Below are 24322 nucleotides of genomic sequence, written 5' to 3' on the forward strand. Positions count from 1 at the left end.
TTTACATGAAAGCTGCAAAAAAAAGCTTTATGGCGCCATCTTGGATGAAGGCAAGCAGCGCACTGCCATTACCAAAGATGGCGAGTGCCCCCTCAGGGGGTGTGGCGGCTGCGGCTCCGCCCGGGTTATATGAGGAGGAGGTGGCGGGGAGGAGGATAAAGAGAAAGGTGCGGGGTGGTTGCCTGCGTCCGGAGGTATGGCTCTGCTCTGTGAGGACGCGCAGGACAAGGTGAGGACGGCAATCTGGGTCCGGCTGGGGTGGGCGGTGAGGGCGCAGCCGAGCTGGCCCCCGGCGTGAGAGGGAGCTCCCTCTGCCCCCGGCGGCACTGGGACAGTGGCAGGGGGTTTTTTTGTCGTTTGTTTGTTTTTTGGTTTTTTTTCTTTTTTTCCTCTGTTTAGTATTTTTATTTAAAAAAAAAATGTGAGTCGCCTTGGTTCTCGTGCCTTTGGCGCACCCAGGTCCCTTGAGGGCAGGGGGTCAGAGTGGCCGGGTGAGTGTGGGGAGCAGCTCCTGAGGGGAGATAAGATAAGGGAGTGTGGACGAGTAATGCGGGAGTGGGAAGGAGGAGGAGGGCAGGGCTGTGCAGCTGCCGTGAGGCAGTGCGGGCTGCACTCTGTGCCGAGGCGGGAGCCGGGTGATAACCTGGGCCCTGGAGCTGTGGGAGCTGGGCCTGGCAGGTGAGGCAGGAGCAGCACCTGTTCGCCAGGACCTGTCCCTGGGCACTGCGGGCGAAGTGCTGTAGGCGATTGTGCTGAAGGGGTTAAACTTGCTCTTCCCCAGTGGGTTAGCTGCCTGCTGTGACTGTGACCGGCCTCCCTGGCTGTGTGCTCTTAGTTAATTAGACTGTCAGCTGCGGTGCCCCTTTCCCGTGGTTGTCACACCAGCAGCTGGCTTGGTTTTCCTTTCTCTGGAGAATCGTTGAAGCTGTAAGTGCCAAGGAACTTCATGTCTTCCCTTTAAAGCAGCACGGGGTGTTTCCTAATGTTAAGACTCACCTTCTCAGACGAAATGCAAGTGAAATGCAAAACAGGAACTTTGTGAATTAGTGTTGATGTAGTGTAGACAGTGATTGGAATTATCTCTTCTACTGGATGAGCTGCTTGGGTTAACCTACCTAAACTCCCTGGTTTAATAACTATCCTCAACACACCTTGAAAACAAGGTAAGGCAGCCCTCTAAGAGTCACCAAGTTGCCTATTTGCCTTTCATATTGTCACATCTGCATGTGGTTTTGCATTGTGACTAAGCTTCACTGGCAGGAAGATGACTTTGCTTTAAGCTGATAGGTGTGCTGAAAGTCTCTTCAGTCTGCGTTTTCCCCCAGCTTTTTGGAGCACATATATTAACTAACTTGAGGGCTAGAAATACACCAGCCTTTATTGACTTCTGGATAATTTCCTTTTCTCTGCTTCTTTTCCATATGAATCTTGTTTTGAAACAATTCGGAGTCAGTAAGACAGGCAAAAGTTTGTAGAAGAAGTGTTTTCTAGTAGCTTGCTTTGAGCTATGAGCTGGCCAGTCCTTTAACTCTTTTCTGGTGCATGTGAAACTCTTTGTATTAAATTGTCTGCCCTTGGAGAATACTGGAGGGGAAGGTCAAATATCAACTCTCTTGCAGCAATTGGTGACTTTTGAGTGTTTATATGCCCTTCTAACTCAGACAGGAATATTGGGGAGAGGGAAAAATGTTCTCGTGTTGAGGGCTGGAGTAGCTTTAAACTCTGATGCTCAGTGGACAACAATTAGCTTGTTTTAGGTTGTAGGGCTGTTTTGGGATTCCAGCAGCACAGGGGAAGATAGAAATGCTCCTGTCTTGTCTGTTCCTGTTTAGGCAAAAAAATAGCAACATGGAAATGGTGTGTGTCTAGTAGATAAAACTTATGCTTGTAAAGGAAACTCCATTAGGTATTAACTTAAATAGGAGCCACTGTTAAGTATAAACTAAAAACTGACCCTGAGGTGGCAAAGCAGGAGAGGATCAGGATATGTAGGAAGAGGAAGGGAGGGTAGGATAAGGCTGATTGGAAGTGCAGTGAAAAATAAGATGTAATCTGTCATGGGGGAAGAAAAGGCACTTCAGAATTTGAAGTGAGTGGTGGAACTTCCAAGCTAAGGTTGAATAAATACCTTGGTATTTCTCAATGTCAGTGGCTTCATGGTATTTTCAGGCTTCAGGCTGCAGTTAAAATGTTCTATATCAAAATACTGAGGGCATGTATTGTAGCCCCTCTTTCTCAAACCAATCAGTGGAAGACAAAATGTTGTCTCACGGCCTGGGACTTGCTGATATCACTCACAAATGGTGACTCTGCTGGACAAATTCTGCTGCACATTCTGGAAGGAATGAGACCATACTGGATCTCGCCTGTGCTTAACAAAAAACCTGCTTCTGCATGCTGCTGAGCCTGAAATCAAGCAGGGAGGTGAGCTAGAGCAAGGTGACAGCTCCTGAATAGGGATAATGCACTCTCAAGGACACGCAGCTTCCACAAAGCTGGCCCAGCGGTTTGGGCTAGCAGAAGGTGAAGCCAGCATGGTGAGGCTGCCGTATTCCTGAGACTTCCTGCCACCAGCTCTGGCCTCACTGTAGGAGGTCAGCAAAGGATTCTTGGGGATGCTTACTGTGGCTTAGGGTTTGCTGCTGTTGCATAATTTCCATTTGAGTTGGGCCAGGAGTGCTCAGCCCCAGGCTGTGCTCTGCAGGCACATGGGGGGCTTGCCCTGCATGGGCAAAGCTGTGCTTGACCCCTCTAACTGAGGAAGCTGTGGCTTGGTGGAGGTGTCCTGCTTTCTGCTGGTGGGACAGAGTAAGCCAGCGAGGCTTTTGCTTGGAATGTGGCATCCTTGAATGTTTGTAGAGTCCTTCCCTCTCTCAGGAGGCGTGTGACCTGCACATTTCTGAAGAGAGTGATGCAGAGATCCCTCGGGCAGGAGAGGGCCAATTTATTGCACAGCCAGAGGCAACAGGTGCTCTGGACCTTCTGCTTCCTTGGCAAGCACTGCACTTGCTGAGGAATACCAATTCAGTGTGACTACATTGAGCTATTCCCTCTTCATTGGTGTTTTAAGCAAAATAATTAAACCTTTGCATCACTGGAATTCTCCAATTTGAAGTCACAAATTTGGGGAAGCATTTTCCATAGCATAAGTAGGCACTGGTTCAATTTTACTGGTTGTGTGTAACCAGACCACTTAAGAACTGCTCGGCTCAGTGTCAGAGTGGTGACAGCAAGCCTGACACAAAGACTGCAAAATCCAAACTTCACATGTGCTCTGTAGTGCTGCATGCCTGCAGTGCACTTTCAGATGTACTTTTAGTATCCTGATTAAAAGGAAACTTAAGCTGCTTGTGCTGAGTATGACTAAAATGTAGTTCCAGCATGCTAATGCTGCTGATATCTGCTGGCCAGATCCTCTGGTGGTTAACTCCTGGGTGTCAAAACAAGGCCCTCTGGAACTGAGGGCTCTGTATAAACTGCCAGAAAATATTGTGGTATTTTACTGCTCTCTGGAGAGCACCTAAACAGCTTTAATTAGAAAGCCTGCTCTGTAAAAAGTAATGGATTTTAGGTAGCGTCAGATGTAATTACTACAGAAGTCTTCTTTGTGGGCTGTTGCTTGAATGACAGCAGGGAGGTGATCAGTAAGGGGAGAAGGTTTCTAAGTTATCTGACAATAAGCAGAAAACTTTGACTTGTGAGCCCTTGTGGAAGGGCTCCTTGCTTCTTCCAAGAGCCTGGCTCTGTGGAAAACCCCTGGATTAATCTGTCTTTGAGAACAAATGTATATTTCACTAGCACTCAGAAGTTGTACGCAGTTGCTTCCACTGGCAGATCCTTTTGTTAGAATGCAGAAGTGACACCGAGTCACCCAGAGCTGATGCTAAAACTGCAAAGAGTGGAACTGTAAAAGCAACAGCTCAGGCCTCTCATCATAGCTAGGAGACTTCAGTGGCTGAGGGCATTTCCTCCCACTGGGTGTCTGCAAACATCAAGATGTGTTTGCATTTGGGTGAGCCCTGATCAGAAATGTAATAGCTGTCAGACAGAAGTCTGGGAAGCTGATGGAGGTCACTGCCTAGTATTTAAGTGATTCAACTTCTTTTTTTCCCTCTCTATCATCTCTAACAAATAGAAAAAAAGCAAATGTTCTAAAATTCTACCTGAATTGGGCAGTAATGATCTCTGCTGTTTCTAGGGCTTCTAGATCAGGTGTTTATAATGGTGTCCTAATTAGTACTATATCTATTTTTAGTCTTCTGGTCCTGAAACCTAGACATGTTAACCAGTATGATATCTATGTTATTGTGAAGGACTGTGCTTTGTTCTGATTTACCTGTTGGACAGGTCGGAAGTATCTGTACCGAACAGGGAGTAGTTTTGCTTGAATCCTCAAGAAATCCCAGGAATCCTGAAACAAGTCTCTGATGAGTCTTGAGTCTAGAAGTGGGAGGTGTCAGAGAAGCTGTAACAGTTTCTGGAGTCATTGCAAACCAGTAGCTGCTTCTGGGAAAGAGAAATGAGAGTTGAAAGTGAGAGTACTATGCTGGCTTTGGGTGAGTGTTTCAGTTTGCAGCCCAATGCAGCTGCTTCCATTTTGTGTGTCCTCTGTATCTATTTGGGCATCTGCTACAAGTGAGGAATAATCCCTTCACAGCTGCTAAGCTTGGATTATATACCTTGAGGGTATGGAATGACAGACTGGTTTCTGATAACTGGATGCGGAACCTTCCATTCTCTTGCCCCACTGCTTGGAGTCTGGAGAGGAAGCAGTGATGCCCTAGCTGAGAAATGCCTCTGGATATGAAGGAGCTGCCAGAGAGTTAAGATAGAGTGGTGACCTGGGAAATGGGTTGGATGCCTGCTATGGTAAAAGGACAAGCCTAGGACAAGCCTTTGCTCTGCACAGCCTTCATGTGACAATGAGGAGGTTGGTCCCCATTCCTGCTTGTAAGATGGGGGTAGGAGAGATGGTGGTATGAAAAGTCATGTGTGCAGAGCTGTTGGTGCTGCAGAGCAGGTGCTTGTGTGGGTCAGGGGTTAGTGTGAAACATCTGCCATGGGTGCTTACTGAGTCAGTGCACTATAGAGCTGTGCTGACAGGATTGGGGCTTCCTGTTTCCCCCCATTCAGGGGACAAATGCTACTCCAGCACTTTTTGTTGGGAAACAAAGCGCTCCCTCCTCCTGAAGTCAGACAGCGTGAATTTTCCCTTTGTAGTCTGAGCCATGATTCTGTAATCCTAAAAGTCTCTGGCCTGGAGTTAGGAGCCCACTGTGACCTTCACAGGACTAGACCAAGGGGTCTTACAATCCTTGGTTTCATATATCTCCAGGTCCTATTTGCAGTTTGTGCAGGATGCCAGGAGACACATGCTTGTGACATGTTAGCTGCTTTAATCTGACTGAGCAGGACCACCTAATGTTCATGCTTGTTTGTCTCCTGTGTAGGCATGGAGGAGCCTAGACAGCATCTAATCATGGGTTACTTTCTCCACGTGACTTAGTAAGAACGTTCAGAAATTCAGGACTGTCTGATTTGTGTAATCCTTTCCTTAGTTTAGCTGAGAGGAAATGGTTTCCTTTGGTTTATCATACTTTTCAGACTCAGCAGTTTGTATTGTTAGCATTGCTGATCCTGTTTGAACAGCAAATAGAAGTAAGCAGGACATAAAACACTGGGGTCTGCATCTTGCTGCTTTGCTGATGGTGTTATCTGACTAGGAAGTGGTAAACACCAACCAGCTTGCCTTTCATTTTGCAGCAAGACAGTGAGCTGTGCTCGCAGTGAAACTATTGCCTAACTGGTGGCCTCCTACTTGTCCTTCCTGCAGTGCCTGAGTGGGGCAGCTTCTGCCAAAACCTGTGTCAGTGCCCTCTGAACTGTGCACCTCTGTTTGGCCTGTGCCTTCTTAGCAAAAACCAGAATTGCCTGCCTGTATGGGAATATAATATGTCCTAAGTGGTGACTGGAGGAAAGTGATTACTATTGGAGTCCCTGTAGAATTTGGGGTCTCACCATGTCCTGTGGGATGTGAACAGTGCCTGGGACTGCTAGGAACTATGCTCTCTAAGTGTGCTTTCCGCCAAGCAATGCCCAGGGTGGGCTAAAGGTCTTCTGTCCTTTTCATCTTCTGGGAAGCTTAATGTGCTGCATGCAATGTCATTCCATAGTTGTAAGGCTTAAAAAAGTTTTATCTATCACCCATCTCCTTTTAATTCTAGCTAGCAGTGAGGATGCAGCAGGTAAAAGTGTTTTTGGAGTGGCTAGGGTATCCCTCACTGATACACGGTGGTCTGATCATAGGGGAGAGGAGTAGCAGGGGCAAATGCTCCTTGTCCTGGCAGCTGTGTCTTCTGCAGGCAGCCAAAGAGACTTGTCACATACCAGCTCTGGGCTGCAGATGGCCAGCCTAGGGAGAGGCAGCTTCCAGAGCCTTCTGGAAGCAAAGTGTCACCTTCTAACAGGCAGCCTATCAACAGTTCTTACGCAGCTTTACAGGTGCTTGAGGCAGCATTTAGCCATGTGTGGTATGGTAGGATTGCTCAGATCCAGGCACCATTTCCCTGTAGGCTTGGGTGCTGAAACTTAGTGTACACAGTAGTGGTAGGAACAGACTCCTGGCTGGTGTGGCTTGTGCTACAGAGTGGTTGAGATAGCAGTCCTAGTGCAGTTCTCTAGCCTGCTTTTCTGAGAAGACCTTCAGAATTATCTCCAAAGGATAACCTCAGCATTCCTCCTGGCTCTGACAGTCGCTCTTCAGCAAACTTCCTGTGTTGTGACCTTAATCTCTGGTGGTTTCTCCCTTATGCAGAAAATAGCAATGATTTGTTAGGGTGCAGCAAGGGAGGGCCTCTTAGAAGACAGTCTTCATGTGTAAGCTGGAGAATCTTCTACTGAGAAAGTTATTCCACTGCTCTTTAAAAGTTTCAGTATGCTTGAAATTATGTTCTGGGCCTAGGCTGTTGGAATAAATGAAGAAATAAACTCCAGAGGAAGATGCTGGCTCAGTTTAATGCTCTTTGAAGCACTGGGAAAGGAATTCTGGTCATACATGTATACCTGAAGGCAGGAGTGTAGTGCAGCGTGGTTCTTGTTCATGGCTGATGATCAGTCAGCTTCACTAAACCTACTTGATGCTTGATCAATGATTATTCTGTGAACTCTCTTGCAGCTGAGGTCTGTGTCTGTAGACCTGAATGTTGATCCTTCTCTTCAAATTGATATTCCTGATGCCCTAAGTGAAAAGGACAGAGTGAAGTTCACTGTACACACTAAGGTAAGGCTGTGGGCAGAAAGAGGCTGTGCAAGTAATTGATGTATTTGCAGTACACACACCTGCAAAGATGGGCTTGGCAATGAAGAAATTCTAATTAGATGGAGATTTTCCACTTAAAGGTGGCCTGAGAATATATATATTGGCCTGTGTATATATTTATATGCAGAAACTTCAGATTTCCTAGGATTTGAACTCTCTGAACAGAGACAAGTAGGTGATGGTTAGGTTGGCTTTGCTAAGGAATCCTAGCTAGACACCAGAAGGCTGGGGAGTTGGAAGTGAGCTACTGAGAAATGTCACAAAACAAACTGCATTAATGCTGTTCTACAACAGTAATTTTTTTCTAACAGTCTCCTTAGTGGTGCTGTTGAATAAGTGCCAGCTCAGCTAAAAGGGAGTGGGCAAGGCTCTTAGAAAGCAGAATAGCTTCCTTTGCAAAGGGACAGAACTGTTTCTAAAAGCACTGATTTACAAAACAGTAGGGCTTCTATATATTCTCTTCCAGACTACACTGCCAGCCTTTCAAAGCCCTGAATTTTCAGTTACAAGGCAGCACGAAGACTTTGTGTGGTTACATGATACACTGACTGAAACTGAAGAGTATGCAGGACTCATTGTAAGTATTTCCTGAAGCATGTGATTCTAAGTGAAAAACTGTAGCAATCTAAAGTGTCTACTAGTAAGGGCATGAAGTATGTTTTACCAGTGTTACTGATGTCTTGTGACTTGGGTGCTTCCATGTTGCCTTAATTCCTAAACAACGTGAGTGGGATGGCATTTGTGTTAACTTTCCATATAGCTTGGAGCAGCAAAAGATGCTGTGAAAGTCCTTGACTCTGTGGTGGTATGAATATCTGCCTGAAGATGGCACACTGAAATAATCTATTAAATGTGGGCTTTCCTTCCTATCATGATTCTTTAGGAGATGGCTGGCAGTGGGTGGATTACAGAAGCTGTTTCTCTGTGTTGGTTTCCCACCTAAAGCAGGGATAACTGTTGCCTTTCGATGGAAAGGCAGGCGACCTGGTTTCAGAAAGCCAGCACGGCAGCTTGACTCTTCAAGCAACTCGGGCCACAGACAACGCATACACCAATGTGGTGGACGGCAAATGGCGATTTATTAGGGTCTTACATGAGATTATATAGTCTAAGGGGTCTTCACTACGTCAGAGGGGAGGGGAGGTTAAAAGTTAGTGGAAAACTACTGGGTTTAGAGGGGCTACATTGTTCTCAAGGTTAGTTACACATCTCTGAGGGTGAGGGGGAGGTTTCTGTCTTTCCGTTACACTTCCGAGATCTTCTGCAGCGCCAGGCCTTATCTTATCTGCTCACACACATCTCCCCCCCTCCTCTCACAAATAAATGAGGTAGTTAAAATATAGGTATTATAATGAGGTACAAAGTAGTAACTTAATAAAAGAAAAAGAGGTTTGAAAAACTTGAGTAAATATTTGCGAGGTAGATCAGACAAATCTCGCGACTGGCAATGTTCACAGTTTCATTCACAGCAATAATTGTTGTTCTACGAATAGAATGTTGGCCCGTTCTAGGCGTGTTTGGACAAATGAAACTAGCTTCTTCAGCAAGCATGGTCCAAAGGTAAGGGCTAAAAGCAGAATTGCCAGTGGGCCCATCAAGGTGGAAATTAGAGTGGTGAGCCATGGCGATTGGTTGAACCAGGACTCGAACCAACCCTGTTGGGCTTCCTTATCTTTCTTTCTCTGGGCCAGTCTATCTCGGAGTTCTGCCATGGAGTCTCTAACGACTCCTGTATGGTCAGCATAAAAACAGCATTCTTCTTTCAAGGCAGCGCACAGGCCTCCTTGTTGCATGAACAGTAGGTCTAGCCCTCGTCTGTTCTGCAAGACAACTTCTGAAAGTGAGGAGACTGATTTCTCTAGGAAGGAGATGGATTTCTCGATCTTCTGTAAGTCTTCATCAATGGTCATTTGCAGCTGGGAAAGTCCTCGTTGTTGAGTCACTAGAGCTGAGACACCTGTGGCTGTGCCGGCTGCTCCCAAACTGAGCAGCGCTGCAATAGTTACACCTGTTATTATCCCTCTTTTGTGGAGCCGGCCAGGTTCCTCATAAAGGTGGTACATCTCCTCCTCTGAGTGGTACAGGACCCTAGGAACAATCAGAACTTGGACACAAAAATCAGCAGAGTCATCAAATTTGTCAAGGAACACACAGGGACTCACCCCAGACTGTTGGCAAACCCACATCCCAGATGCGGATGGGATCACCCACTTATTGATCTTTTTGTCGGGCTTTGCAACTTCTGTGCAGACGTTGCCTTTCTCTTTTGCCAAGGCCGCACTGCTAAAGCATTTGCCCTGACCTATGACTTGACTCAAGGTGATTCCTCTGCGGGGAGTGTCCCACCTGCATTGGGGTGGATTGACAGCCGTTGAGTAGCTAAAGGGAACATCAAGGGCAATACCTTCATAGAAAGGGGGTTGTGCATCGTAACATAACCAGCACGAATTTGTGAGGTTTGGGACTGATTGATTTAGCGACAGAAAGGTGGCATTCAATACTTTAAGGAATGGATTATAAGGAGCTGGTTTGCGTTTTTGGTAGGGGACTACTGAGTTGGACGGGATACGGGTGGTAGAAGTGGTTTTGGGACTAGCTGTCGTCTCCATCTTGGGTCTGTTTACTGTAAGAATTTGATTAGGTCCAATTGATTGAGATTTGGGTGGCAGAAGTCTGAGTATCATTAGGTTCACCCAAACGTCGCGACCAAAGACGCGGGCAACCACTGTCCACACTCTCCCCGTGGCCTAACTCGCGTGGGTCGGTTGTAAAATTGTCATGTTGTAGTTTTGACAGGTGTGTCTCCTCCCGTCTCGGGGCGTGTATATTGTTTTGTCGGATGCAAATTTTGGCTCGCGACAGCCACGTGGTGCATACGTGACTTGCAGGAACTTATCTGCTTGTTGTGGTTGCCATCTATCGCTTGTCACAATGGTCTCACACCCCCAACGTCCACAGTACCCATAACTTGGGTCCATGCAATAACTTTTTCCTGGGTTGGAGGCGGGACACCAATAGGTTTGCCACAATGATAAGTCACCGAATTTGGGGAATCTTGCTTGTGAAGGGAATATGTCTTTCAGCCTAAACACTATGGATGGGATACCCACTGTGGTGGTTTCTTTGAGCACCGCATTAGCTGAAAGATGTTGTAGGACCCATCTGAAAGGTTGATGTGGGTAATAGTCTGAGCTGGCTTGCCCTCTGGTGACAAGCCCTAATAGCAAAATCACACAAAAACACCGTTGTTGTCTGAGTCTCACTGGTGTGGGACTCTTGGGTGCTATCGGGCGGTTCGGTGGTTCGTCACTTCTCTCTGGAACAGGGGCGTACGCGTTACGGGGGCGTCTCACGAGCATGTCTTGTAAATAGAAACTCACAGTTTTCATTAGTTTCATTCTGAAGATCAGGCTTGATTGACTTAAGTGGACACTACTTGATTCTGCCCTCTCTTTTGACAGCTGCGTACCCTCTTTCCGTGAGTACCAACTTCTAGCCCTGCTCCCATTCACTCAGCTCATTTTTAATTACAACCTGTGGGCCCTCCTCTAGTGCTCGAGTGGCCCAATGCTTTTGTGCAGGACTGTTTGTTTCATCTCCCCTGGGGAACTGATTCAGTGCTAGCAAGGCAGTTGCCAGCAGCTGTGCCTGGTCCCTTGGGGGAATGACATTGGCGAAACCCTCTGACTTCGCCAGCACCTCTATTCTGGCTTTGAGGGTTTGGTTGGCTCTCTCCACTATGGCCTGACCTGTAGAATTGTATGGAATGCCCTGCACTAAAGTGATGCCCCACTTTGAGGCGAAATCTTGCACTGGGTTGGAGGTGAAATTTGAGCCATTGTCAGTTTTTATTTGCTTGGGGATACCAAGCCATGCCATAGCTGTTAGCCAGTGCTGAATTGTGGCTTTAGAGTTGGTTTTGGGGTGCTGTGTGGCTACAATCACTCCGCTGTAAGTGTCCACTGTCACTGCCAGCCATGCTCGAGGCTTCAGCAGTTGACATAAGGTAAAGTCTGATTGCCAAATTTCTGAGGCCTTGAGACCTCTTGGGTTGACCCCACTGGTCCACAGGGGTGACTTTTGGCAATGAGGGCAGGTGGCCACTACATGTTTCGCGTCTGCTGTCGAGATCTTGCATCTTTTTGCCAGTGCTTTGGCTCTGATGTGGAGCGACTCATGCAGTTGACGAGCTTCCTGCAGTGTCCACACTCCCTTTGCTGCAGCGTCTGCTTTGTCGTTGCCGGTCTGGAAGAAGCCCTTGACTGGGTTGTGGCTGTTGACATGAATGACAGACACGGTGCCCTGTCGCGAGGAGAGCGCTTCTTCCAGCATTGAGGCTGCTGTAGATGTTGACACACCTGGTCCTGACATGGCTAGGCAGAGCCTTGCCACGAATATGGAGTCTGTTACGATGTTGAGGTGCTCATCTTGGAAGAGTCTACACGCCAAGACCACAGCTGTTGCTTCCAGTTGTTGCACTGACAGTGTGGGGTCGCATGCTTTGACACAATGCCACTGTTCTCCTGTCTGCCACACTGCCGCTGCGGTGGAAGTCGCAGAGGAGGCGTCTGTGAAGACCGTCGGTCCTGGCAGTGGACGGTCCATGACCTTTGGTGGCAGGTCTATGTCGACAATGGTCAGTAGCTGAGTCCAAGGTGGTCTGGAGGCGTAGCAGATTTCTCCTCCGAAGCCAGTGAGGGCAAGGGCCAGGTGTTCTGACGCTGCGGTCGACTCTGTGGTCAGCTGCTTGCGGAAGGGAAGGTGGATTTTTGTTGGCTCGATTCCCAGGTGTTTCAGGGCAAGTTTCTTGCCTTTCATGATGATGTTGGCGACGCATTCGACTCCTGGGGAAAATGCACGAGCTGGTCTTCCGAGGACCACCCACTGGATCGGCTGAGCTTTCTCAGAAGGTCCTTGGGCCAGTGCTCCCACTCCTCCCTTCTGTGTAAAGTGGACGTACAGATCAAGGGACACACCTGGGTTCTACTTGGCCAGTGTGCCAGTAGACATCTGATGTTCGATGAAGTCGAGGGAGCTCGCTGCTTGTGGCGTCAGCTCCTTGGGTTCCCAGGGGTGCTTTCCTTTCAGAAGATCATATAAAGGGTCCATGACCTCGGGAGGGATTAGGATGATGTTGCGAAGCCACTGCAGAGATCCTACAAGTCGCTGCATGTCATGGAGCGTCTTGATGTCTTGGCAGACCTTTACCTTGGGAGGGGTCACGTAGGAATTTGTGATTCCCACTCCCAGGAAGGTCACGCAGGGTCCTCTTTTGATCTTTGCGCTCGCGATCTCAAAACCGTTGGCCTGGAGAGTTTCCGTGATTGTGGACACTAAATGATCTACTTGGCTGGCTGATGGTGCAGCGATGAGGACGTCGTCCATGTACTGAATGATGGTTGCAGCAGGGTAGGAGTGTCGGACTGGCATCAGTGCTTTGTCTACGGTGATCTGGCATACCGTAGGGCTGTCTACAAAGCCTTGGGGTAACATACACCATTGGAAACGGAGGCTAGGTCGCTCGCCATTTGGGAACACGACAGAAAAAGCAAACCGTTTCTTGTCCTCAGGGTGTAGAGGTATCGAAAAGAAACAGTCTTTGATGTCCAGCACTGCGCATGGCTGCCCTTGAGGGATGGCTGAGTTCATGGGCAGCAGGGTCTGGACGGGACCTATAGATTTGGTCGTCTTGTTCACTTCCCTGAGGTCGTGGACGAGGCGATAGCCTTCTCCAGACCTTTTGGGGATCACAAACACAGGGGTATTCCAGGGGCTAGTGGAGGGTTCTATGTGACCCTTTTGCAGCTCACGGTCGACCAGTTCCAGTAAGGCTGCCATTCGAGGCTTTGACAAGGGCCACTGCTCAACCCATACAGGGTCTGACGATTTCTAAGTCAGTTTGATTGGCAGCGGTGGGTGCACGGCAGTGGCCCTCAGGATAAATTTGTAATTCTCACTCCTAACATGGCAAAGACATCCCTTCCTATCAAAGGTGGTGAATTTTGCAAAATGTAGGGGTAGATTGCCACAGTTTGTTCTGGTCCTTTTTCTGTGTGGAGTGTTATAGCTACCAACTGGGTGCTTCTCCACGCCCGGGTCTGCCCTCCCACTCCTCTCAATGGGGGTACTTCTTTAAATTGCCAATGTCGAGGCCAGTGTGCTTGCGGGATTATCGAACAGTCAGACCCCGTGTTCCCCCAAAACGGAAGCCCTATGATGTGGGGATCCCGGCTGCCATAAAGGCAGCATGTTCCCCAAATCACTAGGGGCTCCTTCCCGATTTTCATGGCCAAGGCCACCCAGGGCTCCCGCTCTGGGATGACCCCTGCTGGCCCTGTGCCCCAGGTGCGGCTTGCGGTGGTGGTGGACACGAGAGTGTCGCTGGCGGTGTTGTGAAACTTTGCCATTGTGTCGCTGTGGGGGGTGCAAAACCGGCTGTCCCCTGTGGGGGCATGGGGTATGATGGTTCCCCGCCCCACTGGGGGTTGGCATAGATGGGCCGCCTTGCATTCGCGGCGGGAGGAGGCTGGGTGCGGCCCGCACGCCCCCTCCCTTTCCCGTTTCCCTGGGGCCGGGACTTGCAGTCTTTGACAAGGTGCCCTTTCTTCCCACAGCTCCAGCAGGGCCCTCTCGCACGGGCTTGGAGCGGGGGCACTGCCGGGGATGGCTGTGCTGGCTGGGGACAGCTTACTGCGATGTGGCCTGCCTGGCCACATTTGAAACATGCCATGGCACTGGTTAGGGTGCGGACAGCTGCTTGGATGGGTGTCAGCTGCTCTTCTTTTGCTACATGTTTGACCATGTCGGCCAGGCTGGCTCCGGCCGGCAAGGAACGTAGAATGTCTTTGGTAATTGAGTTACATTGTTGCCGCAGGCAATCAGCTACTACGGGGCCTCTCGCCTCTGGGGGCAGGGTGGACGAATCCACCGCTGCCTGAAGGCGATCCACAAACTGAGTGAAGCTTTCGCTTTCACCCTGTTTTATGGTGGACCATGGAGAGGGCCTGGCCACCACTCGGGATGCAGCTCGAAAAGCCTCTCGAGCAGCTTGGGTGGTGGCTCTGACCTCCTCAGCCCGCATGTTCGTGGCTTGTTGCTGTGGGGTTATCATGGTGTCATGTTTTCCCATCAGCCTGGATAGACTGGAATCATGTAGTGGCTGCCCAGCTCCAGAAGACTGAGCTAATAAATTTGTACAGTTGTCTTTCCACTCTTGTTTGAAGACAATCATCCCCGCACCATCAAATATCATGCGGCTTATTTGTTTTATATCAAAAGGGAGCAAGTCATAGTTGCCAAAAAGTCCATCCACCAGAGTGGAGACCATGGCTGAATTCAACCCTTTTTCTGAGATTGCTTTTACGATTGTTTGTATGTCTTTGGGGTTTACCGGTGTATATGTTCTTTGCTGATTTCCCTCTGGCCCCGTAACTCTTACTGGGAAAACCTTCACTGCAGCCGCTGGTGCCCATTCAGCACAAGCTATTTTTATCTTTCCCCAGTCAGTAAGCTGGGCTGGCTCGCATTGTGAACCCCTTCCGAAATGGTCTAAAGCTTTATTCGTTTTCGCTTTAAACCGTAGCGGCTTTTTCCTTTCCGTTTCTGAGTCCCAGCCATCTTCCGTCAGCTCTCCCGAGCTGCTGGAGCTGCTGCTGCTGGACTCAGAGTCGGAAGCTGAATGCCAGCGCACTTCCGGGCTGCGGTGCCGTTCCGTGCGGCTCCGGCCCCGGCCCTCCCTCTGGGGGTGGTGCCGCTCCCGCCCCCTGGGCTTGCCCTGCCTCCCGCGGGGGGAGGTCTCTCCCTCTGATGGAAGCAGCGCCGAGCGCCGCTCCCGATGGGGCATGCGCTCTCTGCTGTTCTCCCGCGCACGCGCGTTTGCAAAAGCCCGCTGTTCTGGGCTGAGCGGGTGCCCTCTGCCACTCTCCCGCGCATACGCGCCCGTGGAGAGCCGCGGCGCCGCTTTGAGCGTGCACCCTCTCCCTTCCTGCCGCGCGTACGCATCAGCCAAAGCCCGCAGCTCCTGTCTGAGCGTGCGCTCCTCTCCCTCTCCCCCGTCTCTCTCCTGCGCATGCGTATCAGCGGATACCCGCGGCTCCCCGCCAAAGGCATCTGGACCCCGCCCCTCCTCACGGCCGCCGGCGCCATTTTCAACCGCGTATGGCGGCGGCGCCGCCCGTGCCGCGCTTTCAGCGTCTCTGGCTTCACCCGCCAATCCCTCCCAGAAAAACCGCGCGCGTTGCCGCGCCTCGGGCTCTGAAATGCCGTCCGGCGGCGAAGAGCCGGGCGAGGGACTCGCGGTTTTTTGGGAAGGTTCCGCGGGCGGGGGGAGACCCGGCGGTTTCGGCGGGGGGGTCGGGGGATTTTCTAAGGGCCCTGGGGGGTTTGGGCTCGGGCTCCGGGAGCGGGGAAGCGCGCCTGACTCCCGCAGCTCCCCGCCCTCGGACAAATCGCGTTCGAATGCCGTTTGCGTGGTGGCACCCACTCCCGATTTGGGTGCAGTTAGCAAACACACGCGTGCGGCGCTCCAGGTCTCCTGTTCCTCCAACGCCCTGCTCAAAGCCTGCTCGACTCTTCCTCACGCTTTGAGACTTTTGGCACTGCCCGAGGCTTTTGTATTCTTAGCCAGGGCAATCGTGCACTTATCCCATACCTCCGAATGGAGTATATCTATTGGGCGGTCTATCACCCCAAGCTCTAGTAATCTTGCCATAGCAAGTTGAAGATCTCTGAGCTTACACTTAATTCTCCACTGTTTATGAATCAAACTCACGACCTTCGCGATGGCCTCCATGATCCTCGCTGGTCCGGGGACGTCTCCCCCGCCGTGGGTCGGGTCCTTTTGTCCCGCCCCGGCCGCTGCTCCTGTCCAGGTGAAAACCCCGATTCCCGAGCGTTTTTGTCCCGGGTTTCGGCACCACTAATGTTGCCTTTCGATGGAAAGGCAGGCGACCTGGTTTCAGAAAGCCAGCACGGCAGCTTGACTCTTCAAGCAACTCGGGCCACAGACAACGCATACACCAATGTGGTGGACGGCAAATGGCGATTTATTAGGGTCTTACATGAGATTATATAGTCTAAGGGGTCTTCACTACGTCAGAGGGGAGGGGAGGTTAAAAGTTAGTGGAAAACTACTGGGTTTAGAGGGGCTACATTGTTCTCAAGGTTAGTTACACATCTCTGAGGGTGAGGGAGAGGTTTCTGTCTTTCCGTTACACTTCCGAGATCTTCTGCAGCGCCAGGCCTTATCTGCTCACACACAGATAACACAAACCAGGGACCTTGATGTCAATGTGCCTCTAGAATTCCTGGATCATGCACTCTTTACCACACTTTCCTATGACCAGGCAAAAGAGCCTTCTTCTAGAGAAGGGTATAAGTAATCTTGGAAAACGTTATTTGCTAATATCCGCGACTAACCAATTCCCTGCCTAGATACCTCCAGCACCTTCAAAGCCTGACTTTGATGGTCCCAGAGAGAAGATGCAGAAGCTGGGGGAAGGAGAAGTGTCCATGACAAAAGAAGAGTTTGCCAAAATGAAGCAAGAGCTGGAAGCGTAAGTAAAATGAGCCACTGCCAAAAGCTGCATTTAGAGAAGCCTCCTAGGAGAGCAACTCATTTGGTGATAACTGATTTTGAGTATCACTGTTTTGAAGGGTGTCTTGAAAATCCTGGAGCTGGGGAGTTGCCCAGCTTTTCAAGCTGGAAAACTTCCTAGCTAAAGAGATTGAAATAGCTTCACTATCACTTATTTCAGAAGTCTGCAGTTGAACATTTTCATGGGATAAACTTAAAGCCATTCTTTGTATATTGAAGAAGGTAGTACAAAGAGGATCTCAGTCTGTTGTTGCCTTGCAGTGAATACCTTGCTGTCTTCAAGAAGACTGTCTCATCACATGAGATCTTCCTGCAGCGGATTGCTTCTCATCTTGTGCTCAGCAAAGATCGCAATTTCCATGTTTTCCTGGAGTATGACCAGGACGTGAGACCGTTTTTCCTTGTTTCCCTTTCCAAGTGAGGCAAACTGTTAGCAGTGCTGTTGTTTTTGCTGAGCACAGTCAGAATGTTCTGTGGATCTATGTGCAGCGTCAGCAAGTAGATATTGCAAGTATTTGTGTGAGATGACTGAAGGATGAAAGCCTGACCTTTAGCCCTTTCTCAGTTATAAATCTCACAGTGTTTCTTAATCCTTGTCAAGTTGGTTAGGAAGCCACCTTTGCATGTGTTTATATTGGGAACATATTTGACTCAGGGGTACCTGTGCTGTGTTGCATGGTCCTAAAATGGAGGAATGGAGGTGTATTAAAGTCACTTCTGCATGTGTTTTGTCACACCTAGTTATGAGTGATAGATGCTGATTCAAGATATGTGAGGAGAAACCAAGCTGTTTATGGGAATTGGAAAAATCCGTGGCAGGGAATAGTTGAACGACTTGTAGCCAAGCCATGTGTTACATGTTGCATTTTTATATGTGTATTGTGGAGGGCTTGGAAATCAACTTCTGACATAGGCTAGGTGTAAAGGATGTTACTACATTGCAAGTGTCAAAACAGTCACATTTTTTTCCCCCCTGCCCTGGTACAACTTTAAAGCTGCTTTGGCATCTCTATTACAGCTGAGTGTTCGAAGGAAAAACACTAAAGAGATGTTTGGTGGCTTTTTAAAAAGTGTAGTAAAGAGTGCTGATGAGGTCCTCTTCTCTGGAGTCAAGGTAAGGTTGTGGCTTTGTCTCTTACCCTAATCTTGATTGTTTCTTGCTTCCTGCTCCAGGGAAATTACTCCTGTCTGCTTCAGGCTTGCTATGCGTGAGGCTCAACTACTGCCATTAACTTGCCTTGTTACTACTCTCCCAGTTGAGGGGAGTAGCCTGTATTAATTCTGATTTCTATGGAAATAAGACATTGTAGCCTTAGGCTGTTCAATTTCAGTGTATAATTAAAGTTTCTGGATGCAGAAGACCTACCTTAGTACCTGATATTGGTGGAGAGGAAGGAATTATACCTTCAGGAAATGTGCTTGTGGCTTTTGTCTACTTTGGAGTGCTGAACAGACATGATTTATGGGCTTCTGTTTATACTAGACAAGATCAAATACCAAAGACTCCTGTAACTGGTCTTGCTCCAGCTTTTGTGTTGTGTTGCCATGGCAGCACTTCCCAATAAGCTTGCTGTCCTATGCACAGTGTCAGGAAACATTACAATATGTATCATGTTTGGTGTGGATGAGAAACAAGCTTGTAAACTGCTTAGTCCTTAGCTACAGTGTTCCAGCAGGCCTAGGAAATAAAATTCCAGCAATTGGGAGTCCTAGGGGCTGTCCCATACCAACTTACTGGCTGCTTCAAACAACCTGCATCAGTATTTGAGTGACAACTTCATCTTCACTGCACAGTGAGGAAGAAGTTTGCTAAGTGGCTTGGGATGTCAAATCCTGGGCTCACACCTTGTCTTGAACAGTTTTTCTGTTGGGATTGGTGGCCCTCAAGCTCAGGCCCAGCTATGGTTGTTTCTTTGGCCCTTCCTAAAATAGGGAAGAGCTTGTATTCTGCAGTTACTGACTTAACAGGCCATATTCTTTTTCAGGAAGTAGAAGATTTTTTTGAGCAAGAGAAGACTTTTCTTGTGAACTACTACAACAGAATCAAGGATGCATGTGCAAAAGCAGATAAGATGACAAGATCTCATAAAAGTGAATCTTTTCAAAGCCCTTTCAAGAGATCATGCAGTTTTGCTGATTTCAGCCTGAAAACCTTGTCTTGTTCTTGCAGATGTTGCAGATGACTATATTTATACTTCAGCTTGTTTGAACAGCCTGGCATTAGAAGAGCCTACAGTTATCAAAAAGTAAGCATTTCTAACTGTTCATAAACATATCCTGAGTCTGGGAATACCAAATTTCTTCTGTAAAATCCAGAGGATTGAGTTATAGGTGGTTTGAGTTTCTTGAATTGCAAGCAAGTGGACTTGCAAAACTTTCCTTCTTCTGGTACTCCTGCTTTGGCAGACCTAATGTTATCCATTACACCTGACTCTGAACTAGATGATCACTTGCCAGTTGTGGCCTAGAGGTTACTCGGTCATCAAACTTTTTCTGAACAGAAATCTCCTTGATTCTCTTCAAGTCACAAACTGCTAGAGACCCCTGAAGAAAGGATTTATTGGTATGTGTTCTAATGTGCTGTTAAATATAACTGCACTAGCTCAGCTTACACTAGGTCTGTACTATCTTCTGGACCTTTGCACTTCCAGAATAGTAGGGGATTTTTGAGCTGGGGGAACCTAGTTACGTTTCTGAGGTTACTTCTTCCACCTTTTGACTTTGCTATCAATTTGCCAAGACCTTGTTATAACAGAGTGTATAGCTGAATAAACATATCCACTCATCCCTCATGGATAGCAGCAGGGAAATTCTCCACAAGACCTTTGAAGATCAGCACTGTTATATTAAATGGTGTTGAGCTGCTCAGCTGTACTGCTCTGGTACTGTACTCTAGTAGCTGTACTACTAGGGGGTTTTTGAGGCCTTGTTTGGATCTGTGTTCAGAAGTAAACTTGAGCCTTCAGCTTTCTGGTTTCCTGCCAATTGATCCTGGCATTTCAGACTATGAAGTATCTCAAACTTACGTATGCATTTTTCCCCCTCACTAGGTACTTGTTGAAAGTTGCAGAACTCTTTGAGAAACTTAGGGTAAGAGAAGATTTGCTGGGGCCAGATGTGGGGGGAGAAGAATCTGACTCTGAATGTTGCTGTTCTCTGTTGCACACCAACTAACTGGGTTTTTTCCCTTCTGCAGAAGGTAGAGAGTAGAGTTTCATCTGATGAAGACTTAAAGCTCTCTGAACTGTTGAGATACTACATGCTCAATATAGAAGCTGCTAAGGTGAGAACAGTTTTCTTTATGAAGCTTAGTTTTGTTATGGGCAGCATGATTCACTCATGGTATTCTTTGTGCTTTAAGAAGACAGGAAAATGGACTTCTGTTTTGCCTAAGAAACCTGACACTCTTAAACCACAGCAGAATATAGAAGCTATATATTAGCTAGCTGGAGCCCAGCCACTTACAGAAGACCTTGGACTAATTTTTCTTTGGCATGTAAAGTGGAAGAACTTTAAATTTCTGTAAGTTAGAGCAAACTGAATTTAAGTCTACAGCATTTTCTTTCCTGTCCCCTGCCAGAGTACTCATGGACTTGCCAATAATATTGGTGATGACTAATTGGTAGTTGGGATTGACTTGAGAATTTTTAGAGTGCCTTAGGACAAATACATGGTAACTTGTGAATGCTATTGGAGTCTGGACTTCTAAGAGGGCTTTGGTAGAGCGATGTGACTGCAAAAGCCTTGCTGGCAACTCTTTTCTAATCAAAACTTGATTTGACTGGGGATGATGATGCTGCAAAAAGGTATCTAGGTACACCTTACTGGGCGTCTTCATCTAGTGTCTTACCTGTAATATCAGGTACTCCAGAACATCCACTACAGGCTCCCTCAGTGGTGTGTACTGTTATTTAGATATCACAGCTATACTGCTGCACTAGTATGGGAGCTGACAGCGGTCAGACTTTAGGCTTCAGGCACTAGCTGTAGTCTGTGGGAAAGACAAGTGAGTGACTCTCATTCTGGCCGGGAAAAATCCTAAGGAGGAATCCAAACAATCCTTGGGAGGTGAAAAAACATTAGCAGGTGGTGTTTTTCTAACTGGTTTACTGGCAAAGATGTTTACAGAGAGGTGTAGGCTCTGAATGACCAATCATATTCATTGTACTGAAGTGCTGTATAAAAAGAATGTTTCTAATAAACCTTCGCTATATGCCCTCTGATGAAGGCTTGGAATTTCATATCGTTATTTCACCATCCCAAATCATAACAATACACTAGGAAGGGGTTGGCTCAGAGACCTGTACTATTTCTCCTGTCTAGGTTAGTACAGTGCTTCAGTCAAACTGTCAGATCTCCAACAAATTAAATGTCTGCTGGAAGTAGACTCAGGAAATTCAGAAAGTGCTTTTTATTCTTAGTGGAGAGATCCACCTTACAGCAGGATAAACTGCTTTAAGGGAAGAATCAATGCCTATAGTAGCCCTTAGACTTCCTTCACTAAGGCATAACTGGCTGTCCTGAAAATGTAGTGTGGCACTGTAAAGGGCTGCCAAGAGCAGGCAGTAATAGCTTGTTGGAAAAAGTAGAATCTAGTGCTGAAAGAAGTGAAACCTTCTGCTGCTAAGGGGACTGTAACCTCAGTTTGGGAAGTAGTCCTGCTAAGGCTCTGGTGTGCTATTTCTGTCTATTCAGGATCTTCTGTACAGACGAACCAGGGCTCTTGTTGACTATGAGAACTCAAACAAAGCTCTAGACAAAGCCAGACTAAAGAGCAAGGACGTCAGGCTGGCTGAGGCACATCAACAAGATTGCTGTCAGAAGTTTGAAAAGATTTCAGAATCTGCTAAACAAGGTAAAATAGGCTTTGCTGTACTTATGCATAAAGGAGAGCTTAATGCAGCTGAGGTCTCCATCTGACCTTCAGCTACTGAAGTCTCCTGAACAAATAGTCTGGACATCCCAAGGGCAGTAGAGATAGATGCTGTAAAATTAATGCAGCTAAACATTTTTAAAAATAATTTTCTGTAGCAGAGCAATGTCAGTACTACACCAACCTTATTTATAAGCCCCTAGTATTTGCTTTCTGGACTGAACTCAGCCTTCGTGCGAATGTATCTAGTGGAAGGTAAGTAATTATCTCAGTCAGAATTGTGCAAACAGGCTTTTGGTCTGTCCCAGTATTGCTGAGTGCATTATACTGAGTTTCAAACACTGGTTCTTAGTGGAAGAGTATATGTGTGTGTGTATATGTATACACATATATATTTTTATCTTTTTGGACAATATAAAGCAGAGAAAATACACTTTCATAATATACATGCTGCTCCTTTAGTGTATCTGTCTTTTAAATGTTCAGGGTTCTCACAAAGGTTGCGTGGCTTATTTCTGGTTTATTCCAGCTGTCTTCCTACAAAGCTTTTCTGTCTTAAGCTGTTTGTGCACCATGTGATGACTGCATCTGTGTCTAAAAACAGCACGACTAACTGTTGAACCTTTTTTTGATCAAATACTGTAATCTAAGCTGCACAACAGAACCCTTGAAACATAAGGGGCATTACAGAAGCTTGTCACACTGCGTATATCTCTTACCTTTGTTTTTCTTTCTCTACAGAACTGATGAGCTTCAAACAGAAGAGAATAGCAGCATTCCGCAAAAACTTAATTGAAATGGCAGAACTGGAAATAAAACATGCAAAGGTCTGTTCTCTTTGGAATTTAACAGGCATGGGTTGAGAGAAGTGACTGTTGTGTAACTGGGAGGATTTGCTGGGTCATCTGACTTCCCATCACGTAGCCTTATCTGTGGGGTTTGGCCTCTACTGTGTCTCAAGGCAGCTGCTGCTTCCAGTGCTCGGACAGGAGCACATCCTGCAGCTTGTGATTAGGCTGTAAATCCTTGTCACTTGGCTTGTCAGTGGAGGGGACATGGCTCTGTAGCAGCCTCTGCCAAGCTTTGCTAGGGAGGCTTGAAGAGTCTATTAACTTAGTGTAGAGAGCAAAACAGTAACTGTGCATCCTCAGCTTCATTTGAAGAAGCAAAGTCTAATGTCCCTCTTCCTGAGAGTACTGGACTTTACCACAGGCAGCTACTTCTGTGCGGAACTGGAATGTGACACAAAGGCCTTAACAACACTGCTCAGTTTGGCCCACAAACCTCCCTGTTGACCCTTGCCCCTCTCCTTACCACAAATGGAGTCATGGTTGCAGGCCTGCAGAAAGAAGCAGATTGCAGAATGTGTGGTCTGGTTTTGGTTCTTTACTGCTTGAATGCTTGTTTTTTCCAGTAGGAGATCTTTAGCATTGGCACAGGCTACAAAATTCTGTGATGGACCCACTATTTGGGAATCTACTTCATTGTGAAAGGCAGGATTTGAATTATCAGTCATCCTCATCTGAAACTAATTCTCTTCCTTTGCAGAACAATGTGTCTCTCCTGCAGAGTTGTATTGACTTGTTCAAGAACTGAGTAGTCTTACTCTGAAGATGTGACAAAAGCATCAATTGCACTCAATAGCCAGGGCCAACTCGTTGGCTTGACTTCATTAGCTTAAATAAAATATTGTCACGGAGATGGTTTCACTAATACTTAAGTATGTTGATAGTGATACATTTACTTTATTGGTATAAATGGGAGCTGAATTGTGTATGCATTGTCCGGATGTAGCTGACATCCTGTTGGCTGATAACTCAAAATGAGTCAAATGTAAGAAATTAATTTGTTGCTGACTGACTTTATCTAGCAAAAAAGTTTACTGAGAACTCCTTTTTTGCAGGATCATAATCTGTCTCTTCATGGCCCTGATATATTTAAAACTTGCCAAGTGAGAGTGACTTAAGGGTAATAATTTTATAAAGTGAATATCTTAGCATTCCACTTCCCAGACAGATTTCTACTACAATATATTTTGAATTTCTATAACTACATTCACTATTTGTATACTTGGGCAACACAGCAAATAAAGATGTCTGACACAACAAGCTGTTGTATGGCAAGAATTTGTGTGGGATGTAAAGTGACAAAGAGGCTTCAGACAGAGAACTATCACAAATTACTCATCACTTGGAGCTCTTCAGAGCACTAGAGAGAAATATTTGACTCAAGAGGATTGTTCTTGGAATGGGTGTTGAAATGAAATGTGTGGACTTCAAGTCACATTGCTGTTTGAGTGTCTGTCTGCAAGTTTTACTTCCGCTATGCTGCACCTGCAGCATTGTAAAGTAATTTTACACCTCCTACTAGCAGCAAGAGGCTATTTAAATCTTCAGGGCTTCTGGAAGCATAGGTCTGGACAGTCTTCTGTAAGGTACAGACCTCCCCTGTAAGGTACAGACCTCCCCTGTAAGGTACAGACCTCCCCTGTAAGGTACAGACCTCCCCTGTAAGGTACAGACCTCCCCTGTAAGGT

The 24322-nt window shown here is 47.2% G+C and overlaps 1 protein-coding gene across 1 annotated transcript; it reads left to right on the top strand.

Annotated features, from left to right (window-relative positions):
* The first annotated feature begins 74 nt into the window (after positions 1–74).
* On the top strand, positions 75–23894 carry SNX5 (sorting nexin 5). The gene is made up of 13 exons (XM_063391236.1): positions 75–229; positions 7175–7279; positions 7785–7895; positions 16751–16872; positions 17175–17298; positions 17932–18027; positions 18899–19004; positions 19084–19159; positions 19964–20003; positions 20110–20196; positions 21609–21768; positions 22528–22613; positions 23335–23894. The coding sequence occupies exons 1-13, from the start codon at positions 197–199 to the stop codon at positions 23380–23382; spliced, it is 1194 nt and encodes a 397-aa protein (XP_063247306.1). The 5' UTR covers positions 75–196; the 3' UTR covers positions 23383–23894.
* The last annotated feature ends 428 nt before the right edge of the window (positions 23895–24322 follow it).

Source organism: Prinia subflava, chromosome 2 (assembly GCF_021018805.1).
Source record: "Prinia subflava isolate CZ2003 ecotype Zambia chromosome 2, Cam_Psub_1.2, whole genome shotgun sequence".
Taxonomy (NCBI): Eukaryota; Metazoa; Chordata; class Aves; order Passeriformes; family Cisticolidae; genus Prinia; species Prinia subflava.